General features: G+C 30.4%; 1 protein-coding gene across 1 annotated transcript; it reads right to left on the reverse strand.

The window, feature by feature from the left end:
- Positions 1–1,669: 1,669 nt before the first annotated feature.
- LOC119603621 (probable G-protein coupled receptor Mth-like 1) lies at positions 1,670–24,395 on the reverse strand. The gene is made up of 2 exons (XM_037955719.1): positions 22,111–24,395; positions 1,670–5,628 (listed from the first exon to the last, which is right to left on the reverse strand). Exon 1 carries the CDS (start codon positions 24,341–24,343, stop codon positions 22,121–22,123), a length of 2,223 nt encoding a protein of 740 aa, XP_037811647.1. The 5' UTR covers positions 24,344–24,395; the 3' UTR covers positions 1,670–5,628; positions 22,111–22,120.
- Between the last annotated feature and the right edge of the window lie 437 nt (positions 24,396–24,832).

A 24,832-nucleotide genomic window follows, 5' to 3' on the forward strand; every position in this document is an offset into this window, starting at 1 on the left:
CATGGAAAATTCAGTACTATTGCATTTTTTCAGTACTTTTTTACGTTGAAAATTTTTCAAACTTTTGTTCTTAATACGATTGTGAACAGGCTAGTAAATAGATTAGTCAATAGACCATGTCATAGACTAGCTGATAGGCAAGTAAATAGGCTGGCCCATAGACTAGTTAGAGGACTAGTCCATATACTAGACAATAAACTAGTCAGTAAACTATTCAACAGGCTAGTCTATATATAAGTCTAAAGACAAGTACACAGACTAGTCAATAGACTAATCAATAGTTAGGCTAGTCAACATACTAGTCCACACACTAGGCAATATACTAGTACATTGACTAGTTAAAAGACTAATCTATGTATAGACTAGTTAAAATACTAGTCCATAGACAAGTCAATAGACTAGTCGATTGTGAACAGGCTAGTAAATATATTAGTCAATAGACCATGTCATAGACTAGCTGATAGGCAAGTAAATAGGCTGGCCCATAGACTAGTTAAAGGACTAGTCCATATACTAGACTATAGTATAGTTTACAAACAAGTCAATAGACTAGTACATAGACTAGAAAATAAACTAGTGAGTAAACTATTCAACAGGATAGTCGATATATAAGTCTAAAGACAACTACACAGACTAGTCAATAGACTAATCAATAGTTAGGCTAGTCAACATACTAGTCCACATACTAGGCAATATACTAGTACATTGACTAGTTAAAAGACTAATATATGTATAGACTAGTCAACAAACTAGTCCATAGACAAGTCAATAGACTAGTCCACAGATAAATCAATAGACTATTCCACAGACAAGTCAATAGACTAGTCCACAGACAAGTCAATAGACTTATCCACAGACAAGTCAGTAGATTAGTCCATTGACTAACCAGTAGAGTAGTCAACTGACTAATCCGTAGACAAGTGAACAAAGTAATCCACAGACAAGCAAATAAACTAGTCTATAGACTACATAAAATTGAGTACCATTTCAAGATTTCAATTTTCCATGCCTGAAAGAAATTGTATTAGAAGAATAAGAGAACTATAGATATTTCTCAGATTCGAATAGAATTATTGTTCAAATATTCTCATTGTTTTAAATACCGTTACACATACTAGGGGTTTTATTCATAATAATTTATCAAAGGTTTATAAAACAAAAATTCATGCAAAATTATTATTTAAAAAAAAAAAAAAAAATTATTAAAAAATTCTTCAAAAATTTTAAATAATTTTTTAAATGTATTTCGTTTTAAAAATTTGTAAAATTCCTTCATGTCATCAATATAATGTTTATCTTTTCATTTACATTATGGAATATGTATTTATTTCTATTATAAATATTTTTTTGTGTATTTTGTGTGCGTTAATTTGTTTATTTTTTTTATTATAAACATATTAATTTATATATTTGCAATAAATTAAACATAATTGATATATTTTGCTGTTTTTTATCATTGAACACTTAAATTTATTTATTTCATTTTTATTTTTTTGTAAAAATTAAACTTCGTTGTTTGTTTTTTTTTCATGTTCTTTTTAAAAAAAAAAGTATAAATATTTTCGTTGTTTTTAATGAAAAGAAATTGTTTAATACAGTTTGTTTGTTTTTCTTGCGTTTCTTTGTTAAAAATTTCTTAAAATAAACAAAAAAAAAATTAAATAATTTATTTAAAATAATACACAAAAAACATTAAACAAAAATTAACAATATATAATAATAAAATTAAAAAAAAATTAAAAATAATTGTTCATTAAGTGAAAATTGTACTTTAAAATAGTTTCTCGTTTTTGTTCTTCAACTTAAAATTTTAAATTACAAAATAAATTAACAAAATGTGTAAAAAAAAAGAAATTTAGCAAAAGTAAATAAACAATATGTATAATAAATTTAAAAACAAGAAGAAAAGAAAAATAATAAGACTCTAAATGGTGTGTGAGCGGCGTTGTATGTACATATAAAAAAAATATAATTATATTAATGGTTTGCAAATTAATTTGTTTATGCTAAATTAACACAAAAAAATATCTTAAAGCTTTAGTAAACAGTAGAGCTATGGGAGATTTTGTTTAAACATCTTTTTTTTAATTAAATGATCTACACATGACTTCGGGGAATTTGTTTATTTGTTGTTTTTTTCGGTAGAATTTTCTTTTTTTTTTTGTTGTTTGTACATAACAAATAATATTTTAAAAGTATTAGGGGGAAAATGAAATGTATTAGAAGTTAATTAATGTTTTGGGGGAAAGTTCCAGAATGAAATTTACTTCGGGGCATTTACGCTGTATTTACACTAACTCAGTTCCTTGCTTAATTGAGAGATAAAAAGTCTGTTTAAGGCAGTTATCGGTTAAAAATTCTCTTCAGGAACTGTTTTTTGTCGAATCGTATAATAAGTAATATACCAAATCAATCAGAAAAGCTAACTTGTCTCTCTCTCTCTTTATAGATAGCAGATTTAGGCAAATAACTCTCTTGCTTATATTAACTTTAAAGCAGCTAATAGCAAAGATCTCCCTTGCCTTTGCATCTGCGACTAATAAGCTCTTTGCTTAATGTGAAAGGTTTTAAAAAGATCTGAACATGCAAGGATCGTCAGATTGAAAAGCTCTGAGAAAACTTTCATTTGTATTAGACACTTTTCAGTTGTTCCTTTACAAATATCTGGTTTAAAGAAACCAAAGTTTCAACCAGATATCAACAGATCGACTAATTGTTTTTGTATATTTATTTTTTTTAGGTATGAAAGAAAAGAGAGCTTTTTGCCGGTATCTGCTTTAAAGTGGCCTTATTATATAAAGAATATCAAGTTGAAAAGATTTCATTGAAACAGCTTTAGTTTTCAAAAGGGTTCTTTGTCGATATCTGTTTTAAAGAGACCTTACCATTTCATATTTCCTAAAGACTGGGAATAGATTGACCCAATGAAATATTAAAAAGATCGATCGGTGAAGCACATATTAAAGATTGTGATCATAAAGTTGATTTATGTTATCCGCTATACATTAGACGCTTTGAAAATATTCAAGATTAATCTAAATTAGACACTCTTCAGTTTTAAAAAGTGTTCTTTGCCGATATCTAGTTTTAAGAGATTTATAATGTAAAGATCATTATGCTGTCATCTATATGAAATACATCTCTGGATTCTAGGCTGAATCTGATTTATAGAGGATCATATGTCCCTTAAAAACAAAAATCAAGAATACAGATTACTTAAGGAGTGCTAACAGGAAAAAATTAGAATATTCTCTGCATTTTAAAGAGCTATCTTGAAGTCTTAAAGCAAAACTTAAAGGTTGCGATCATGATAATCTGAAGAGGATCATATGACTCTTTTGAATCAAGTAAAATTAAAAAAAATGATTGCACACAACCAACTTTAAACAACTTTTGAGGTAAATTGACTGAAAGGAACTAATTAGAGAAAAAAGTAATGTCTAGAAGTCAATTTACTTCTAACTAAAAGGGTCAAATCTTTTTCATATAAGGTGTTAGAATAAAAACCGAAGAACCATTGATGGGACTTGTTTTGAGTCAGTTTTCCTCTCAAAATATTTGTAAATACTTTGAAAGACTTACAAAAACAGTTTTAAACTAATCAATAGAAAATTTCAGAAGACTTTTAGTCTTTGCACTACCGGCTGCGTATTTTTTAGCCGCCCTTTATAAAGCATTTTAAATGATATCTAGACTAGGGAATATATACGGATAACTGGAAAAAAATGTTTCTTAAAGTTGCTGAAAATTTTTGTTAAAAAGAAGTCAATTAAGTCAAACTTTAGCAGGCATGTCATCATAAAACGATTCATGAAAAATTCCCATGAATCTTCTAAGCTTCTCTCTACCGAATCTATTCCAAGTTTTCGATTTTCAATCATTGATTTATAACGGAACTTTTGTGAAAACAAAACTTAATTCTTTAAATTTTAATAGAATATATCGAATACTTTAACAATTAATTTCCTTTCAGGGTAAATCTTGATGGACTCGGATGGAGGGAGTTTTTTTATTTTAGTGATTAAATTTTGAAATAAATTATTTGTAAAACACAAAGAATCTTGCTGTGTGGATTTGAAAGCCTACTTATGTAATGTGGTTTGGTAGTACGAAGGTTAAAACGCATCAAATTCAAGAACTATAATTTGCCCTTGAAACATATTTAAAACAAAATATTGCCTTTTTTAGCATAAATACCTTAAATGGTAAGAATAATTAGTTCGAAGCAAAAAGGAGTTTTTAACCTAAAAAAATATGTATACATTTTAAAAAGAAATCAGTTTTACTATAAACTTTTGTTCATATTTATTTTGTTAATGGTATGATGGTCTCCTTAGATATCACAAATTTTTGATTTTTTTTTTAGGTGATCCACATAAAGTGAATACAAATTTAAGGTTTTTTTTTTAACACAGACTTCAAATATGAATTAATTAAACAAAAGAATTTGGAAGTCCGACAGACAGACGGCCAGTCCAACAGACACCAAATGAATAACAAAGTAATAATGAAATTAATGAAAAAATATATAAATAAACCAGAACGTTTAAATTAAACATTGAAACTGAGTCAATATGAAAAAAAATTAAATTAATAAAAAAGAAAAAAACTAAGGAAGCCTTATAAAAAGAAAGAAAACGGAGAACTTGCAACGTTCCTTATAATTTTGGTTTTTGTTGTAGCTGCAGTTTGTTTATAAAAAATATGTATGTACTTTTGTTAGTGTTGATGTTAGTTGTTGGATTGCGGTTTTGGATACAAATGTATTGTAACATATGGGGCTATGGAAGTGTAGATGATGAGGTTTTGTGCGAGTGTCTTGTTGTCGTCATTTAATTAAAATCAAATCACATCACAATTCAACAGCCACAGAATTGATTTCAAATGTGGAGGCCACAAAAAAAAAAGAAAAGAAAAAACTTTACAACAAAAAAATATTGAATTCCTTATTGTAGGTTTATTGGTTGTTTGGTTGTTATTGTTTTCGGGCTGATGTTGTGTGGACTCTAATGTGTTTTCATTTGGAAACCCAGCAGCTGCCTTATCATTATATAAAGATGTTATAGTTTTTTTTTTTTCTTTCTCTCTCTGTTTTAGTTTTCTATACTATAATTTAAAAATTTAAAATTTTTAGTTTAAATCACATACAATATATACACAAAATACTTAGCAACACACAAGTCTACATAGAAAAATGAATTTAGTTTGTCTAAATGTGTGTTAATAAGTGTTTCTTAATTTTTCTTATGAATAATATGTTTTAGTTGAATACTGTTTTCAAGTATTATTTTGTTTTTTAATTATTATATTAAAATAACTTAATATCCCAGTTCGTCGTAATAATAGAAATTTATCATGATCATAATCATCATCAGCATCCTCCTAGTCATCAACTTTATATTATAACTTTATGTCGTTTGACTGCTTGAAGTCACTGTTGTTTGTTGGTTGATCGTGATCATGATCAGTTTTATAATTGTTTTTTTTTAGTTGTCATTGAGTTTATTATCATTTTACATTCTTTTATTCAAAGAAGTATAAATGAAATACTTTTGTAATGTTTCTTCATCTTTTTTTTGTTGTTGTTCTTCATTGTCTGCGAATTTTATTCCAATAATATTTCGTTGCCTGTAATTAAGTTTAAAAGAAAAGTTAATGACATCAAATAGAGTATAGTATTTAAATACCTATAAAAGTATGAGGATAAGAAAAAGGATGTAAAAAAATAGTTTACGAAATACGTATGTATGTATATAATTACACTCTTGAAACTATGAGAATTGAATACAAAACTAAACTTGTTTTTAAATAAAGAATATTCGTTACGAAAGAAACGGTTAAAAATCAACTTATTTTGCTAAACTAGGGTTTCCCGATAAAGTAGGACTAGACAATGGTAGACTAGAGTATGGTATAGATAATAGTCAGGAATATATACTAGACTATAGACTAGACTATAGACTAGACTATAGACTAGACTATAGACTAGACTATAGCCTAGACTATAGACTAGACTATAGACTAGATTATAGACTAGACTATAGACTAGACTATAGACTAGACTATAGACTAGACTATAGACTAGACTATAGACTAGACTATAGACTAGACTACTAGTCTATAGACTAGACTTATTTTGTTAAACTAGGGTTTCCCGATAAAGTAGGACTAGACAATGGTAGACTAGAGTATGGTATAGATAATAGTCAGGAATATATACTAGACTATATACTAGACTATAGACTAGACTATATACTAGACTATAGACTAGACTATAGACTAGACTATAGACTAGACTATAGACTAGACTATAGACTAGACTATAGACTAGACTATAGACTAGACTATAGACTAGACTATAGACTAGACTATAGACTAGACTATAGACTAGACTATAGACTAGACTATAGACTAGACTATAGACTAGACTATAGACTAGACTATAGACTAGACTATAGACTAGACTATAGACTAGACTATAGACTAGACTATAGACTAGACTATAGACTAGACTATAGACTAGACTATAGACTAGACTATAGACTAGACTATAGACTAGACTATAGACTAGACTATAGACTAGACTATAGACTAGACTATAGACTAGACTATAGACTAGACTATAGACTAGACTATAGACTAGACTATAGACTAGACTATAGACTAGACTATAGACTAGACTATAGACTAGACTATAGACTAGACTATAGACTAGACTATAGACTAGACTATAGACTAGACTATAGACTAGACTATAGACTAGACTATAGACTAGACTATAGACTAGACTATAGACTAGACTATAGACTAGACTATAGACTAGACTATAGACTAGACTATAGACTAGACTATAGACTAGACTATAGACTAGACTATAGACTAGACTATAGACTAGACTATAGACTAGACTATAGACTAGACTATAGACTAGACTATAGACTAGACTATAGACTAGACTATAGACTAGACTATAGGCTAGACTATAGACTAGACTATAGACTAGACTATAGACTAGACTATAGACTAGACTATAGACTAGACTATAGACTAGACTATAGACTAGACTATAGACTAGACTATAGACTAGACTATAGACTAGACTATAGACTAGACTATAGACTAGACTATAGACTAGACTATAGACTAGACTATAGACTAGACTATAGACTAGACTATAAACTAGAGTATAGACAAGACTATAGACTATACTTTAGACTATACTATAGACTAGACTATAGACTAGACTATAGACTAGACTATACACTAGACTATAGACTAGACTATAGACTATACTATAGACTAGACTATAGACTAGACTATACACTAGACTATACACTAGACTATACACTAGACTATACACTAGACTATAGACTAGACTATACACTAGACTATAGACTAGACTATAGACTAGACTATAGACTAGACTGTAGACTAGACTATAGACTAGACTATAGACTAGACTATAGACTAGACTATAGACTAGACTATAGACTAGACTATAGACTAGACTATAGACTAGACTATAGACTAGACTATAGACTAGACTATAGACTAGACTATAGACTAGACTATAGACTAGACTATAGACTAGACTATAGACTAGACTATAGACTAGACTATAGACTAGACTATAGACTAGACTATAGACTAGACTATAGACTAGACTATAGACTAGACTATAGACTAGACTATAGACTAGACTATAGACTAGACTATAGACTAGACTATAGACTAGACTATAGACTAGACTATAGACTAGACTATAGACTAGACTATAGACTAGACTATAGACTAGACTATAGACTAGACTATAGAGATATAGAATAGACTATAGACTAGACTATACACTAGGCTGTAGACTAAACTATAGACTAGACTATAGTATCGGCCAATTTTTTAAGTCGTATTTTTAAATAATGTTCATTACTGGGGTGAAGTCATTAGCTAATACATACTATTTTTAATTTTTAAACCTATTTATTTATATCAGGTTCGAGTCTGACTAGTATTACGTAATATTACTCAGATTTCAATAGCGGATGAAATATGGATTTTGAAGTAAAATAAGTGAATAATCAAATTTCCAATTAAAACACCAACTCATTCATACAATTTTCAAATTGCTATCAGAGAATAACGTAGGTTAAAAGAACAATACTTAAGAAAAATATATATACAAAATTTTCAAAAACTTATACATCATAAATAATTTCCTTATAATTTTCCTTGAGGAAATACAAAAAACAATTCACATCATTTAACATTTTAATGAAATGTTTCGATTCGAAAACAAACAAAAAAATACGCACATGTGAAAATGTATGCCAATTTTATGGTTCCATAATATCTTTTTTTCTTAATTCAAGTTATAAAATCTGAATTTTTTTTATAAAAAATGTTAAGTTTTGTTTCATTGTTTTTCCTGTTTTATATTAGGAAGACAACAGAAAATGTTTCATTACGGCATTTACGCATAAAAATTAATTAAAAAATACATACTTGACTTTTTGGCATATGGTTACGTTACGTTAATGATTTGACTGCAAAAATTAAATGAAAAAAAAATCTGAAATAAATACACAGCACGATATCTGAAGCAAATAATGGACTTAAATTGTATGTGTATGTACGTAGCACAACATTTCAAGTAGTTTCTTTTTTGAGTTGTAACAATTTTTAGCTGTACATAGTACTACGATGAACAAGTATCATTATTATTCGAAAAAAAAAAAAACTAAAATTGAAAAACATTTTTGCGCTACATTTATTCAAGTGTGTGTTTTTATAAATTTTTTAATTACATATTTCATTTTAGCATTTTATTATTATTTTTTTTTTTGGTTTATTTTTTGTTGCTGCAGTAATAAGTCATTTTAAGTTTTTAAACTTTGATATGAATGACATTAATGCATTAGCTAAAAGGGGAAATTTGGGAACACTTAAGCCTTTTTGTGGAGGAAAATTTTTGATATAAAAATTTCAATTCATCAATTAAACAGATATACGAATAATATTTAGACCAAATATTGAAACGCAAAGTTCCATAATAAAGATCAGGCGTGGAGGTTGCATACATTTTTAAGGACTCCGCAAATCCGGCATAACTTTTGACATTTGGTTTTTGATTATTGAAAATAAAATCTACAATTTGTTTATTATTTTGCTAACTGATCTTTGTTTACACTATATTCCTAATTTCTCATAAATTTTCTACCGGAAGTATAATAAATAAAATTTTCGAAACTTGTAAATTATTAACCTCCCATGATGAAAATTTTCTATTTATTTCGCTTTTTAAATATTTATTAAACCCACTTGCTTGTCTGTCTCTAGTAAATACACCGACACTCCGTTCGCTGTCGTACTCTTTTCTTTTTATCTTTAAATCTTTCCACGTTTGTAGACCGATCGTATCTACAAATTTCTTAATTTATTTTTGCACTGCAATAAAATTGATGTTCTACTTAAAGTTTAATTTCTTTTTTTTTTGTTTCTTCTTTTTTATTTATTGTTGATGTTTTATTTTGCACATGGAAACGCGTGAGTTACTTGCTCTACGATCCAAAACATTTTTTTTTTGCTTACAAAACAAGTAAAATAGCGAAGAAAAAAACATAAACATAAAAATAAAAAAAGACTGGCTTTTGTTGGCCCATTTTTTCAAGTTTCTATAGTGACATGTGGTGTTGTGCTTACTAGTCAAACTCTTCTCTTAGTTACCCCCTTCAACGACCATTTTACGTTCGATCTTTAGTTAAACTTTATCAATTGACTATTTTTGTATTGTGGTCATTTCTAACTTTTGTGCGTGCCAGCCATATTTGGTAGTTCTTGCATAATGTTAAATGTTTAGTGCAAAATTTTGTTTAAAAGTTTTTTTAAGTTTATTAATGTTTATTTAAAGTATAAATGAATAGAGTTTTATTTATTAGTTTTGCTGTAGATTTTTTACTACTTTTCTTCACCTTTTTGTTTAAATTCCAATTAACTTGCATGTTACGCATTTTAAATACTGATATTAACACTTTGGTAAATAGTTTTAGGTGAAGTTTATGGTAATATATAGTTCTTCTACAGTCAATTAAGAAACGCCCACTTGTTGTCGTCAACATTCCGAAAGACAAAACTAGAGACTAGACTTTAGACTAGGTTATAGACTAAACTATAGACTAGACTAGACTTTAGAATAGACTAGACTATAGACTAGACTATATACTAGACTATAGACAAGACTATAGACTAGACTATAGACTAGACTATAGACTAGACTAGACTATAGACTAGACTATAGACTAGACTATAGACTAGACTATAGACTAGACTATAGACTAGACTATAGACTAGACTATAGACTAGACTATAGACTAGACTATAGACTAGACTATAGACTAGACTATAGACTAGACTATAGACTAGACTATAGACTAGACTATAGACTAGACTATAGACTAGACTATAGACTAGACTATAGACTAGGACTATAGACTAGACTATAGACTAGACTATAGACTAGACTATAGACTAGACTATAGACTAGACTATAGACTAGACTATAGACTAGACTATAGACTAGACTATAGACTAGACTATAGACTAGACTATAGACTAGACTATAGACTAGACTATAGACTAGACTATAGACTAGACTATAGACTAGACTATAGACTAGACTATAGACTAGACTATAGACTAGACTATAGACTAGACTATAGACTAGACTATAGACTAGACTATAGACTAGACTATAGACTATAGACTAGACTATAGACTAGACTATAGACTAGACTAAATACTAGACTATAGACTAGACTGTAGACTAGACTAGACTATAGACTAGACTATAGACTAGACTATAAACTAGACTATAGACTAGACTATAGACTAGACTATAGACTAGACTATAGACTAGACTATAGACTAGACTATAGACTAGACTATAGACTAGACTATAGACTAGACTATAGACTAGACTATAGACTAGACTATAGACTAGACTATAGACTAGACTATAGACTAGACTATAGACTAGACTATAGACTAGACTATAGACTAGACTATAGACTAGACTATAGACTAGACTATAGACTAGACTATAGACTAGACTATAGACTAGACTATAGACTAGACTATAGACTAGACTATAGACTAGACTATAGACTAGACTATAGACTAGACTATAGACTAGACTATAGACTAGACTATAGACTAGACTATAGACTAGACTATAGACTAGACTATAGACTAGACTATAGACTAGACTATAGACTAGACTATAGACTAGACTATAGACTAGACTATAGACTAGACTATAGACTAGACTATAGACTAGACTATAGACTAGACTATAGACTAGACTATAGACTAGACTATAGACTAGACTATAGACTAGACTATAGACTAGACTATAGACTAGACTATAGACTAGACTATAGACTAGACTATAGACTAGACTATAGACTAGACTATAGACTAGACTATAGACTAGACTAGACTAGACTATAGACTAGACTATAGACTAGACTATAGACTAGACTATAGACTATACTATAGACTAGACTATAGACTAGACTATAGACTAGACTATAGACTAGACTATAGACTAGACTATAGACTAGACTATAGACTAGACTATAAACTAGACTATAGACTAGACTATAGACTAAACTATAGACTAAACTATAGACTAGACTATAGACTAAACTATAGACTAAACTATAGACTAGACTATAGACTAGACTATAGACTAGACTATAGACTACACTATAGACTACACTATAGACTACACTATAGACTACACTATAGACTACACTATAGCTTATACTATAGACTACATTATAGACTACATTATAGACTACACTATAGACTACACTATCCACTACACTATCCACTACACTATCCACTACACTATCCACTACACTATAGACTAGACTAAGGGATACACTTTTGTCTAGACTTGAAGATTGTCAAAGTTTAGTAAAGTATACTACATACGGGGCTAGTTCTGCGCCAGTTTTCTTTCCACTAACAAATTTCGCTAAATATTTGCCATTGCCTTTAAATTACAAAAATATTTAAATTTTTAACCAAACATTTGTAATTTATTTTAATGATCATTTAATATTTTTATTTAAATTTTAATGATTATTTCCAATAGTTTACTTTTAACAACAATTGTACAACAATAAATATTTTAGCCAAATTTCAAATAAAAATGGTAATTACCACACAAAATACCTATAAAAATTCTCATTTTAATGAGATCTAATAAAAAGAAAAAAATATTAAAAAGTAGGAAGTAAAAATGCAAAATGGGAAAAGGAGGCCATAAAAACTGGCCTTCTGCTCTTAAAAAGAGTCAAAATATAAACAAACACATTTCAAGCTTATGGGATGTTTAAAATGCAATTAAAAAGGTTTTTGGAATAATTTTAATATATTTTCCAAAAAAAAAAAAAAAAAGAAAAAATTACAAGAAACAAAGGAGTAATGCAACTGCGCTGAATAACGACCTTTAAGCAACAACAACAACACCCATTTAAAGAACATTTAGTTGTAACAACCAACAATTTTACAGCAACAACTACAAAAAACTGTGTAAAATTTAAATTAACACATGTTTACAATACGAATGAGTTGAACTAAAAATTTTCTTACGTTTTTATGGTTTATTTTAAATTTATGTTATTGTTATTGTTGTTGTTGCAGCTTTTTCCAACTATGTAGTCATAAAGTAGTAGTAGAAGAAGAAGCATAAGAAAATTATGTTTTGCAAGCGTAATTTAAGTTGTTAAATATGATGTTATTGTTATAAGTACTTTTTTGTATTGTTGCTGTTGTTGCTGCTAAATATTGTTGTTGCTGTTGTTCTACTCGTCTGTAAGTCTGTCTTATTACCTGTCTGACAAGATATACTGCTGCGTTATTGTTACTTCTACATTGTTGTTCTTGCTGTTGTTGTATTGGGTTGGTTTTGTGTTTAGGTCGGTCACATACTTTATAATTTGGGTTGGGTTGGGTTTTAAGACTACGTAGAATAATCATACGTTGCGTTGTATAGAGTAGAGTACGAGTAGAATGTATAACATACACACTCTACACATTAACCACTTTACTTCATAGAGAGACAGAGTACTTGCATACATACTGACATAAGTACGTTAATACATTCAAACTTACATACATATGTATGTATGTTAGTGTATACATATGTTTTAAAGTTGTATTTAGGTAAATAGCAATAGCAACAAAAGCAATAATTCATAATAAGAAAAATAAAATGATTGTAAGTAAATCTCATATGTGGCATGTTAAGAGAATGTACAAAAGCAACAAAAAAATTATAACAACTCAAATTCATAAGAGTATAAAGATATAATTGTTCATGTAGAGAAGGAAGATCACATTTAAACTAGTTCGTGTAGATAAAGGAAAATACCAAACAGAAAGCAACAACAATAACGAAGCCAGAAAAAACGTCAAATAAACCGATCAGTCTTTCAATCACTTATTTTGTAGGGTTTCCAATAGGATATCGTATCAACGAGATCTTTACCATTTATGTTTGTTCTTCAGCTAATAGCCGGAAATCTGTTATTTTAAAAACAATTGAAGGACTGCTCAAGACAAGAATATGTATAATTTTAAAAAGATTAAAGTCGGATATAGCAGATTATTCTCCCCAGGGGCATGTTACCTTGATGAGCTACCACCATTTTGGTATTATTGCAATCTGATGGATAGTCTACCGGCGCTATAAACTGGTGGTGTCAAATGTATCCTTGGCCTTTTCTTAAAATGATTTGACCTGGGTTCGATCCATAAAGTCATATAATCTGGTACCACGGGAACCGGTAGCCGCCGGGTCAAGTTTTGGACTTTGTTTTGTCCCTGTTATTGGAGAAGTCCCAAAATCGCGGGAAGCGAATGTTGGTTAAAAGACTGATACACGGTGGATGAAGGGGTATGCGGTATTTTATATAATAGAGACCATTGAAATCCCTTCCTTGTAAAGGTATGATCAGGGTTCACTCTGTCCATACTAGACAGAGTGAACCCCTTACCACAGTGTGGTTTCTGTAAGAACAAGTCTTTAGCTTATTTGATGGGTTCGTATTTCGGTCTACAAATTACGTCTCTAGGTTCTGTTGACAAATCAACAGAGGCCATCCCGACTATGTGGTAAAGGGAAGTGATGTTTTTACATCTCGGAAGTTACGCAACGGGGCAGAAATGGTCAGAAATAGCTCGAGTATTTAAGCAAAGTGCTTGTTCAAGACCCGGAGGAATCATGTACAAAAATTGACACAGTCGGGTGGGTGCAATGCACATAGAGAATCGGTGCTGAGTCTTCTACCAACTCTACCTAAATATTAAAGTCAAAAGATCAAAGGATATGCAATGATGTATATGACAGTATAAGTATTCCTTCCTCGTTTGTGATCGTTCTTATTGAGAAAGGAATTTAATACAATATTAGTTGATTCTTTGTGTATTTGATTGACATCTTTTAGATATTCTATGACATTTTTCTGAATTTTATTAATACCAAAACCTGAGTGTCTCTGAAGTTACTCTAACAACGATTGAACAGAAAGGCACCATCACTAGGTAGCCATGCTACTTGGTTTAGTTAATAGTTGATGAATAAGAATTAAAAAAGGTTTTCGAAAATCCTGTTCTGAAAAAAATAGATCTTATGAATGAGCCGGATGAAATACAACTTTTTATCTAAAGACAGAAGTAATGGGTTTTATAGGTTAGACCATTCATTATTAATATGCTTAAGAAAACGTCTCTCAGACAATAAATGCAGAAAAGCGAAATCGATAAGAAATTTCCTATATTCTAGAATACTATCACGTTTAGAAATGAAGATCAGTGAAGGCAAGTGTCTAATCATAAACGTAAATAACCTGAGATATCTTAATCTGAGTTTTTCGGTTTTTTTTTGACTGTGTAATACTTTTAATGCGTTCGATAACGCAAAACTGGTAAAAATATTACAGGATTCTAGACTCTAGAGCACTCCGTTTTATGACAAATGAAAACAATATATTTTTCATAAAATTTTAAACAATCTGTTTTCTTTTTGTTGTAAAATTTTATAAAATTTCTGAAATCTATTGGTCTGGTAACTCTACATACAAACTTTGTACTGCAAAGTACGCGTGTACATTAAGTAAAAGTAAAATAAGTACTCTAAATATGTACATATGTATGTATTTTATTTCAGGTACTATGTATGTATGTATAAATCATATGTAGCAATTGATCTTTTTTAACATTTGGTTTAGTTTTGTTTCAGTTTTTATGATCTTCTAACTACAACACACTTTTATACTTGTTTTTTTATATTGTTATACATATTATTATTGTTGTTGTTTTTATTTCACAAACAAAATAGAAAATAAAGATACAAAAATACGAAAACAACAACAGAAATGCAAAACGCGTAAAAAGAGTTCATAAGTTAATGTAAATAAAAAAGTTATAAATGTTTTTCATAAGAAAAACAGAAATTTGCTTTTGTGTTTTTTTTTGTAAAAACAAAAGAAATTACGGTTAACTTATTTGTAGATCTCAGCAGACGAAAAAAAACAGATCATTTGTAAACTGTATATGTATTGTTGTTGGCATATTGCGCTAATTACTTTTGAAATTAGCGCCAGTTATAAAACGGCACGAACAAAACTATTATTTGGGATGACCATCTTTTGTTTGAGTGTGTTAAAATGAGCACACACAAATCTTACAAACAAACATTTAACACTTTCGCATTAAGAAAATTTTTCAGAAATTATTTATGTTTAAAACTATAATAAAAAGAAAGAGATAAGTTTTTCGTTAAGTGCTTTTTTTTCTATATAAATAGTTGTATATTGCATACATTAAATAAATGTTATTGGTAGTATAAAAACAGCGATAGAAACTGCACTATGGGTCAAATACATAATGACAAAACATTTAAAATACATTAGTGCTATTTAATGTTGAAATGCAACACTTAATTTAATGCTGTAGGCGTTTAAAGGAAGCTGCTGTTGCCAGATAGTTTTTATTTAATAGTGTTGTTATTTATGTTTGGATGACCTTTCTGGGCAGCTATTTGATTTAGTGGCTACACTAAGGGGAATTTATTTAGAGGCTTACAATTTTGTTGTTAATTCCCAAATGTACTGGTTTTTTAAACTTCACAGGGAATTATTTATTTGTTAAAAAACCCACTTCCAAGAAAATGATTTATGCAAATACCTTCATATTTAAAAAAACATAGTTAGTTGCCTTTAATCGAATTTCGTTTGGTGTTTTTGAAGTCATATTTACTTCAAACTGTTTATTTCTTATAAATAATCTTGAAAAAGATCTAATTTCTTTAATTTCAACACATTTAGTTATAATTTGCCAATAAGCTGATTTAGGGATTAAATAATTTCACAGTAGTTGGGAAAAAACATAAATAACTAAATAATCTTATCTTGAGAAATTCGATACTTTCAACAGTCCTCCAAAATAAGGAATAGTTTTATAATTGTTTTATAAACAATATTTTAAATTCGTATGAAAGTTACTCATTTGGAAATTATGCAAATTTTGCAAAAAGTTTATGTCTCAAGAAATCGAATGATATAGAGAGAAGTAAGTAAAGAGGGACTGGTACCCAAAGACAAGGAATGGTTTTATTTTTAATGCTTTAAAATCTATCATGATCCTATTATCGATTTAAAATTATAGTAGTCTATGGAATAGTCTATTGACTAGTCTATGAACTAGTCAGTTGGTAAGTCCATGAACTGGCCTCCGGTAGGTTAGTGGTTAGAGTTCTAGTCTGGTAGAACGGAGGTGGTGGGTACGATTCCCACCTGATGCACTTGTTAAGGAGCGCACAACAGGCCCGACAGAGGCCTAGGTGTATTTCTTCGGATTTAATGTATATACATCCTCCTTTCAAACTAACTAACTAAGTCCATGAACTAGTCTATTGACTAATTTATCGACAATTTAATTGACTTGTCTACCGACTAGTCTATTGACTAGCCTATTGACTAGTCTATGGACCAGTGTATTGAATAGTCTATCGTCTTGGCGAGTCTATGGACTAGTCAATTGATTAGTCTATTCATTAGTTTATGTATAGTCTATTAACTAGTCTATTGTGTAGTCTATTGATCAGTCTGTTGATTAGTCTATTGACTAGTCTAATGTGTAGTCTATTGATTTGTCTTATGTTAGTCTATAGACGAATCTATTGACTAGTCTGTGAACTAGTCTATGGACTAGTATTTGGACTAGACCATTAACTAATGTATTAGCTGGTCTATTGGCTAGTCTATGGACTAGACTATTGACTAGTCTATTGTCCAGACTATTGACTAGTCTATATTGACTAGTATATGGACTGGTCTATTGACAACTTATTATATGGACTAGTCTATTGACTATTCTATGGAGTAGTCTATTGACTAGTCTATGGACTAGTCTATTGTGTATTTTATTGACTAGTCTATTGACTATTCTATAGAGTAGTCTATTGACTAGTCTATGGACTAGTCTATTGTGTATTTTATTGACTAGTCTATTGCCTAGTCTATAGGTATAATCTGTGGTCTATTGATTTGTCTATTGGCTAGTCTATGGACTAATCTATTGACTAGTGTATTAACTAGTCTATTGTGTAGATTATTGACTAGTCTATGGGTATAATCTGTGGTCTATTGATTTGTCTATTGGCTAGTCTATGGACTAATCTATTGACTAGTGTATTAACTAGTCTATTGTGTAGATTATTGACTAGTCTATGGATTAGTATATTGACTAACTAGTATATGGGCTGGTCTATTAACAACTTAGTCTATGGACTAAGGTACACTCTATGATATACTCTATTGACTAGTATTTGGAGTAGTCTATTAACTAGTTTATTAAATGGTGTATTGACTAGTATGTGGACTAGTCTATGGACTAGCCAATATAATAGTCTATGAACTAGCCTATCGACTAGCTTATGTACTAGCCTATGAACTAAACTATGAACTAGTTTATTAACTATTTTATGGACCTGATTTCCTGATCCTCCCAATACATGCCTACACCTGTTTTTAACATGAATTATAAAATTACTTTCAATTGCATTTTGGTTTTTCTTTTTCTCCTAAAATTTAATTATATTAATAACAACTACTCAAATAACAATTTCCTGTAATCAAAAACTGAAATAATGCAAATGCATTTATAAATAGTAGAGTACTTTGTATTGTTTTATAAACCCAACAACAAGTAGGTGTCACCTAACCCACTGTGTAATGTGAAGCTAAGAAAAAGGGATTGTTTTGAGCTGTCAAACGAATTGTTGTAAAGAAAAACTCCAAAAGAAAACGAAACAAAACAGGAAACATTATAATGTTTTTTTTTCACAAATACTATACATTTTTGCGTTTACAAATTTTAGTTGTCTGTTTTATACTGCAGTTATACGCTTTGATGTTGAGAAATAATAAAAACACAAAAATAAACAAAAAATTGTAAACGAAAGAGAGAAAAACAAAACAGCAAATAAGAAAAAAATCTAAATTGCTTATAGATGTATAAAAATAAACCATAAATAATGGCATTATTGAACATTAATGTACAATATTTATATCAAAGTGCTAAGATAATGATAATAACACATGGACTTGTACTTGTGGTACTCGTAGTAGTTGTAGTAGAATATGGACTCAAGACTTGTATGCAAACCATTAGATTGGAAAATATTTATTTATTTTCTCATATTCTAAACAAAACTTTCATAGATACATACTTACTATAGATATAAATGTAGTGAAAATATAGTGTTTTCTTCATTTGGTGAAAATAAGTAAAGTACACAACAACACATTAGTGTAAAAAGCCCAAGTAAATATTTATAAATGCATTAAAAATTTTTATAAATGGTCTTTATTTTTCTCTAGCTGTCAGTCACTCGCTTGTTCAGCCTATTCTATTGTAGTTTTTTTTTTACTTTCATGGTCTCAAAAACTTTTACAAAATGAAAATTGTGAACTGTGAAAAGAAATTGTTTAGGAGTTGAATGTGTTTATACGCAAAAAGTACTTAATAGGAAATGTGTGAGACTGGGTCTACAAAATTTTGGTTGTTTCATTATTTTAATAAATCTTTTTGGAATTTTTTTTCTTTAAATTAACAGACAAATTTAAAGTATCCCAGTAAAAACTTTCATTACCATGTAAGGGGTTAAAATGCTAAAATTTACTTACACAATAGCATTTTAAGTCATTATTTTAACACGGTGATGTCATTGGAGGCAAGTACTTACCACAAACGATTACAAGTAATTAGAAAAAGTAGTCATTGTAAATCGCATGAAAAAACGTATACAACTTCTATATCTTTACTGGCAAGATGACTAATGAATTAGAAAGTATTTATATAATACATTATTAGTAAGACCTTATTAGACCACTTCTATGTAATCCAGGCGATATGTAGTAGTCATTGAAAAGTATGTTGTTAGGTAAGTAATTACAATTGAAAGCTATTACCCAGTTTTTGCTGGGTATGTATATGTAGTTGTTTTTCATTTTATTAGAAATTTAATATGAATCATTAATTAGTGAGCTGCGAAATTTCATTCTATTGTGGTTTAAAGTTTTTTCCCATTAACATGAAATTATGTTAGAGTTTTCAGAAACTGTTTAAAGAAATTTTTATGCTAAATAATGATTGGTTTTTGTATATCAATGTAATTTGATATTTAGTATATGAATAAACTGGTTTAGATTTTTATTAAGCTAATTCACAGCAGTTCGATAAAGAGTCAATTCATTCAAAAATTAGAGTAATTTGCACTAACGTCTAACAACTTCATTGGCTCTAACTCGTCTTCCTTCACAAATGTACTCTATGTAAACGGGACAGTCGTCTTTTAAGTTTCCCTTTTGTCAGCGAGAGTGGAGATAATCGACATTATACTGACCCCAAGTAATCTAGGGGACGAGAAGAATACTTCTTAGGTTTTATATCTGGCTGAACTGAAATGTTTGTACTTTTAATTCCAGTGTCAAAGGGAAAGCAAATTTAGAAGCAAAAACCGAAGAATGAACGTCAAAACTAATAGAGACTTAGTACGTTAATAGGTTGGCAAAATTTTTATGAAAAAGGGTCGACTTGTTATATTTCACTGGATCCACTTCCTACTTTTGATTTGTAAGCTAAGGTTCCCATAACACTTGGAAGTTTTTTCCTCCAGGGAATATCATTCATCAACTGTGTGAATGTTGCAACAACAAGTTATGATTTAAAATTAAAAACGTGGACAAAAAGGACTCTACTTAGGTTTTATCTGCCATTTCTACTGAAGTGGAATGTCCTTACTCACTGATTCTAGTGTCGAAGAAAGAGCTATTCCACTAGTAGAAGCAGTAGCCGAACATTAAATGAGTTCCTCTTTGTTAATGGAAAAAAACACTGTGAATTTACCAAAAATCCTATGGAAAAGGTTGGGATCCATTTCCCAAGAGAAACGGTTGATAATTCCCTTTAAACACGGATGTTGGATTTAAAACTGATAAACGTAAACGAAAATTAAAGGTTATTCTTCTCAATAAGGATAAATTTAACAGTATTTCGGCTTTCTATGCCAGAACTTGTTGTGTTCCAAGAACTTCGTAAACTAGACAGTCCTATAACTGCTAAGTCTAAGCAGTAACGATCGCCAGAAGCTTTATCTGAGAACTAAACTCCAAAGCTCCAAACTAGTCATAGAATGAGATTTCCAGAAAACTACGAACGATAACGTCCGGAAAAAGAGTATTTTCACTAACAAATTCAGAATGCCGATCCTCAAGCCAACGTCAACGTCAACATCAAAATAATGACATGAACTCAACACACTTTATAACAAACTTTTCGAACTTTGAAAAAAGATTGTTTCTTCTAAACTTGGTAGATATCAGAGACTTCAATAAGCTAGAAAACCTTAGAGCACCATTGATGGGAGACATGCATTCCCAAAGGTAAGAAGAACTTCACACTACACTGCAGGATGATTACTGTAATGATATATGATTTATTAAAGGATTTATATAACACCACTTCTTGAGTTTAAGAGGTGTTCAAATGATAGTCGTAAGCATTCCAAGTCAGCTTGTTAATAATGGAGGGAATACCCGGAAAGTTCTCAATCATGTGCTAACCAAAGTAGAAATTTAAACCACTTTGCTAGAATGAAAATTTTTAATAAATGGATCATACTGAGAAGTATTTCTTACCTACTCTCTTGATATTTCATTTTTGGAAATTCGATTTAATGTACATTACTTGCAGAAAAATAATTTTCTCACCTATTATTACCACATAAAACAAAATCATTTACAAACACCTTTTATTCAAAATTTTTACACCCAAAAATTTTCCAAAAATATGTTTAATCATGATCAGGCTAACAATTGCCAGATCATTGCACATAAAGTAAGTAATGTATGATTAATTTAAGGATGTGTTTAACGAAAATTTGTAAACACCGCCTAAATCTCTGCTACTGATTAACCTTAGGAAGTTTTATTTTAAAAATATCACGTTTCAGGATCTTTAATCTCTACAACAGATTAAAATGTAAATGATCGAGAGGTGTGCAAGATTTTAAAAAAATCTCTAATAATCTTCTAAGAACTTTCGTGCCACACACAATCTATTTAAAAGGGCCATTATAAAGGCGTGATAATGTAAAAAAAATATAAATAAATTAGATTGTTGATATGGGGTTCAACAATCTAATTTATTTATATTTTTACAAATTGCCATAAAAGTTTTGGCGAACATTAATCAAAAAAGATTTTATATCAAAAGTAATATTTATTCGCCCCATCTTAACACAAATAGCCATTAACATTTCAACGCTTACTAATGCACATTAGACACACTTTTAAGAATTTAAAAATTCATTATGGTCTAAACCATTAGAGAGCAACTTTTTACATATAAACACTATTTTACGTTACTTTCAGCGAAAATAGTTTCAAGATTGTAATAAATATTTGAAGAATAAGAAAAACTATCTTAAGTCTTAAATGAAAAACAAATAAATATATATGTAATAACAGAGGAAAAACTTACCATTGCTTTGTTAGCACACAGTCTCCATGGGAATTTTCGCTATAGATGAAGTGTTGTGTACACCTCCGCTGCTGCCACCATTCATTGTGGTATTAGCCACTGAAGTGTTTTGTGTTATTTCGCCACCGCATGCAGCCATAGATGGTAAACCTTGCGAAGATGAAGAATGTTGTACGCCATTTGTGGTATTTGTTATTTCTCCACGCGAACGAGGGCAACAGAAACGTTTACAGGCGGCCCAAACTTGTGGCTGACAGCCAACCACCAGGAAAATGAAAACACCTTGTATGGCGTTAATGAAATCGGTGACAAACCACCAACACTGTGGACCACCCACAATCCAAGATAAAACATCAACAATCCAGGTTACACCCATTACTACCACCAACTTGAGGCACACCTTTCCTAAGGCAGTTTTTTCCGTAGTTGATTTGACATCATCACGCTTCCAAAGACCACAGGTTAATTGATGTGTGGTCGAGACGAAAAGCATTATATTGACGGTTAAGAGTATGCCTATGGGTCCAAAGAAATAGGCAAATATTGACAAACGTTCACCGCTAAACCAGCAATTGCTTTCGCCGAAACCCGGTCTCAAAAGGGAAGATTCTGGTATAAGATTTACACAGGCCGCTATGGTGGCTATAAGTAGTGGTATACCCCAGGCATAGGCTGAGTACAGACGCAGTCTTATTAATTCTTGATTACGTTCCAAAGAGCTAGGACGGAAATCTCTAAATGTCCACCAGATATTGAAACACATAGTGTTTAGCCAGAAAAAGGCAGACAGAAAGAAAAAGTGCATGGCACTGGCCACCAAATTGCAAAGACCCTCATGTAAAACCATGGTCTTGGACAATTGTATCCAGGAGAACAGCAGCTCTGCTATGAATAGGCAAAAAACGTAATAAATTTGACATCTCCAGTGTAGAACATGATGTACCGAAGGCATTAAGTAACTAGCCACCAAAGTGGCTGCCAAGAACACCACAGATATGACTAGACCAAAACTTAAGGCTGCATTTTGTCTTCTATTAGAATCATTGGTGCCATATTCATCCTCCGGCCCAAAATGATGTAAACAAGCAAAAATTTTCAAAGTATCCGAAGATCCATTATTTGTGCGTAAATATTCCAAGCAATAATCAGTGGACGTGAGATTCAGTTTGTGTGTGGGCAAGTGTAAATGTCCTGATTCCGTGTATAATTGAGAAGCTTCCCAGTCTCCCGCTATAGCAAAAGTTGTTGATCCCGTCTTGCATTCTGGAAAACCATAAATGGTTTGATATTCATTTTCTTCCAAATGGGAAATACTTAGTTTCCTTTTATGTCCAGCATCTATATGACATTTTTTCATTTCATCATCATAGGCTCCATGTTGACCACAACACTTCTTAAGCTTAAGCGTGGGAAGAGTTTCCTTCGATTTTGGAAAGCAAACTAAGGCAGCTTGCTGATCTACACAATAACGTGAGGGTGGCAATGAAATGGCTCTTTCAGGCAAGAACAAAGAACCATTGGAGAATAGTACTATATTATGATTACCCGTTATCAATTCCAAGTCCTCCACGGTACAGGTCACCTCATCCTCTGTTGAATTTCTTTCAATCTCATTAATATTGCGGGCACGACTTATAGGAAATATATTATCTTCAAAGGTGATAAATTTCGGAGCAGTACCTGGAGGTTCATGATGTTTTTTACGATTTATTAGATAAATCAAAGGTATCCAGAGTTCTGAACTACCCGCCACACAAGTCTTTGATTTATCTAAATACTCGCCAAATAAACAGCACTTATTGAGAGTAACACGTGGTGGTGGTCGACGTTGGGGTGGTGAATTCGTTGAAATTGGGGTGGACGTTATGGCTGTTGTCACTGCTGACGGCGCCGCTGCCGTATCGGTAGTTAAGTTCATGTTTGTCTCTGTCATAGCTGTCAAAATCTGTGAATTTTCTGGTACAGTAGCAGCTGCTATGTTGTCAGTAAGTGATGGTGGTGTCATCATAAAAACTAAAGCTGAGCAGCCGGGTAAAAACTGTATTTGTTGTATCATTATTATGAACATGACAAATAATAAATGATGAGATAATCCTCCTATTCCTTTTGGTAGTTTCATGTTGTAGTGATGACTATGGGTTTTATTGTTATTATTTGTTATTGTTGTATATTTACACATTTTGTTATTTTTATAGTGTGTTGTTGTTGTTGTTGGATTTAAAAATTCATTCATAATTTTTATTTTATTTTTGTTTTTCTTTTCTGCAATCACTGATTAAAACTTTTGTTTTTAATATATTTCTCAACACAGAAATTTTTCATAATTTTCTTTTTCTTTTAATTATTTCTTTTTCTAAAATAACACAATAATGATGTTTAATTACAATAGTAATGAGAAAATATTTTTCTTATTTACACTCGGCGAAATAAATTTAAAGTTATACTATGCTGATTTATTTTTAAAAGGTTTATACAATTTGTAGACTTAATTTGAAGATTCGAATGTGTTTATTTATAACCTACACCACTATAGTGGGTAGGGTATTATGCTTTTGTTCTGATATTTGTAACACCCAAAAATATTGGACCTACTGTCTGTCTGTGTGTCCATGTAAACCTTGTGCGCACGCTAAAGGTTACAATTTTCAAGATAATTTGATGAAATTTGATACATATTCTTATTTGTATGAATCCTATGGTTAAATCGGTCTATCGCCTAGCC

The sequence above is a fragment of the Lucilia sericata genome, unplaced genomic scaffold (assembly GCF_015586225.1).
Source record: "Lucilia sericata isolate MDLA Ls3-8-SP2 unplaced genomic scaffold, ASM1558622v1 Contig000318F_arrow, whole genome shotgun sequence".
Classification (NCBI taxonomy): domain Eukaryota; kingdom Metazoa; phylum Arthropoda; class Insecta; order Diptera; family Calliphoridae; genus Lucilia; species Lucilia sericata.

What these genes read in the sequence shown, in the direction of transcription:
- LOC119603621 (XM_037955719.1), bottom strand. Translation starts at nt 24,343, where the DNA reads ATGAATGAATTTTTAAATCCAACAACAACAACAACACACTATAAAAAT.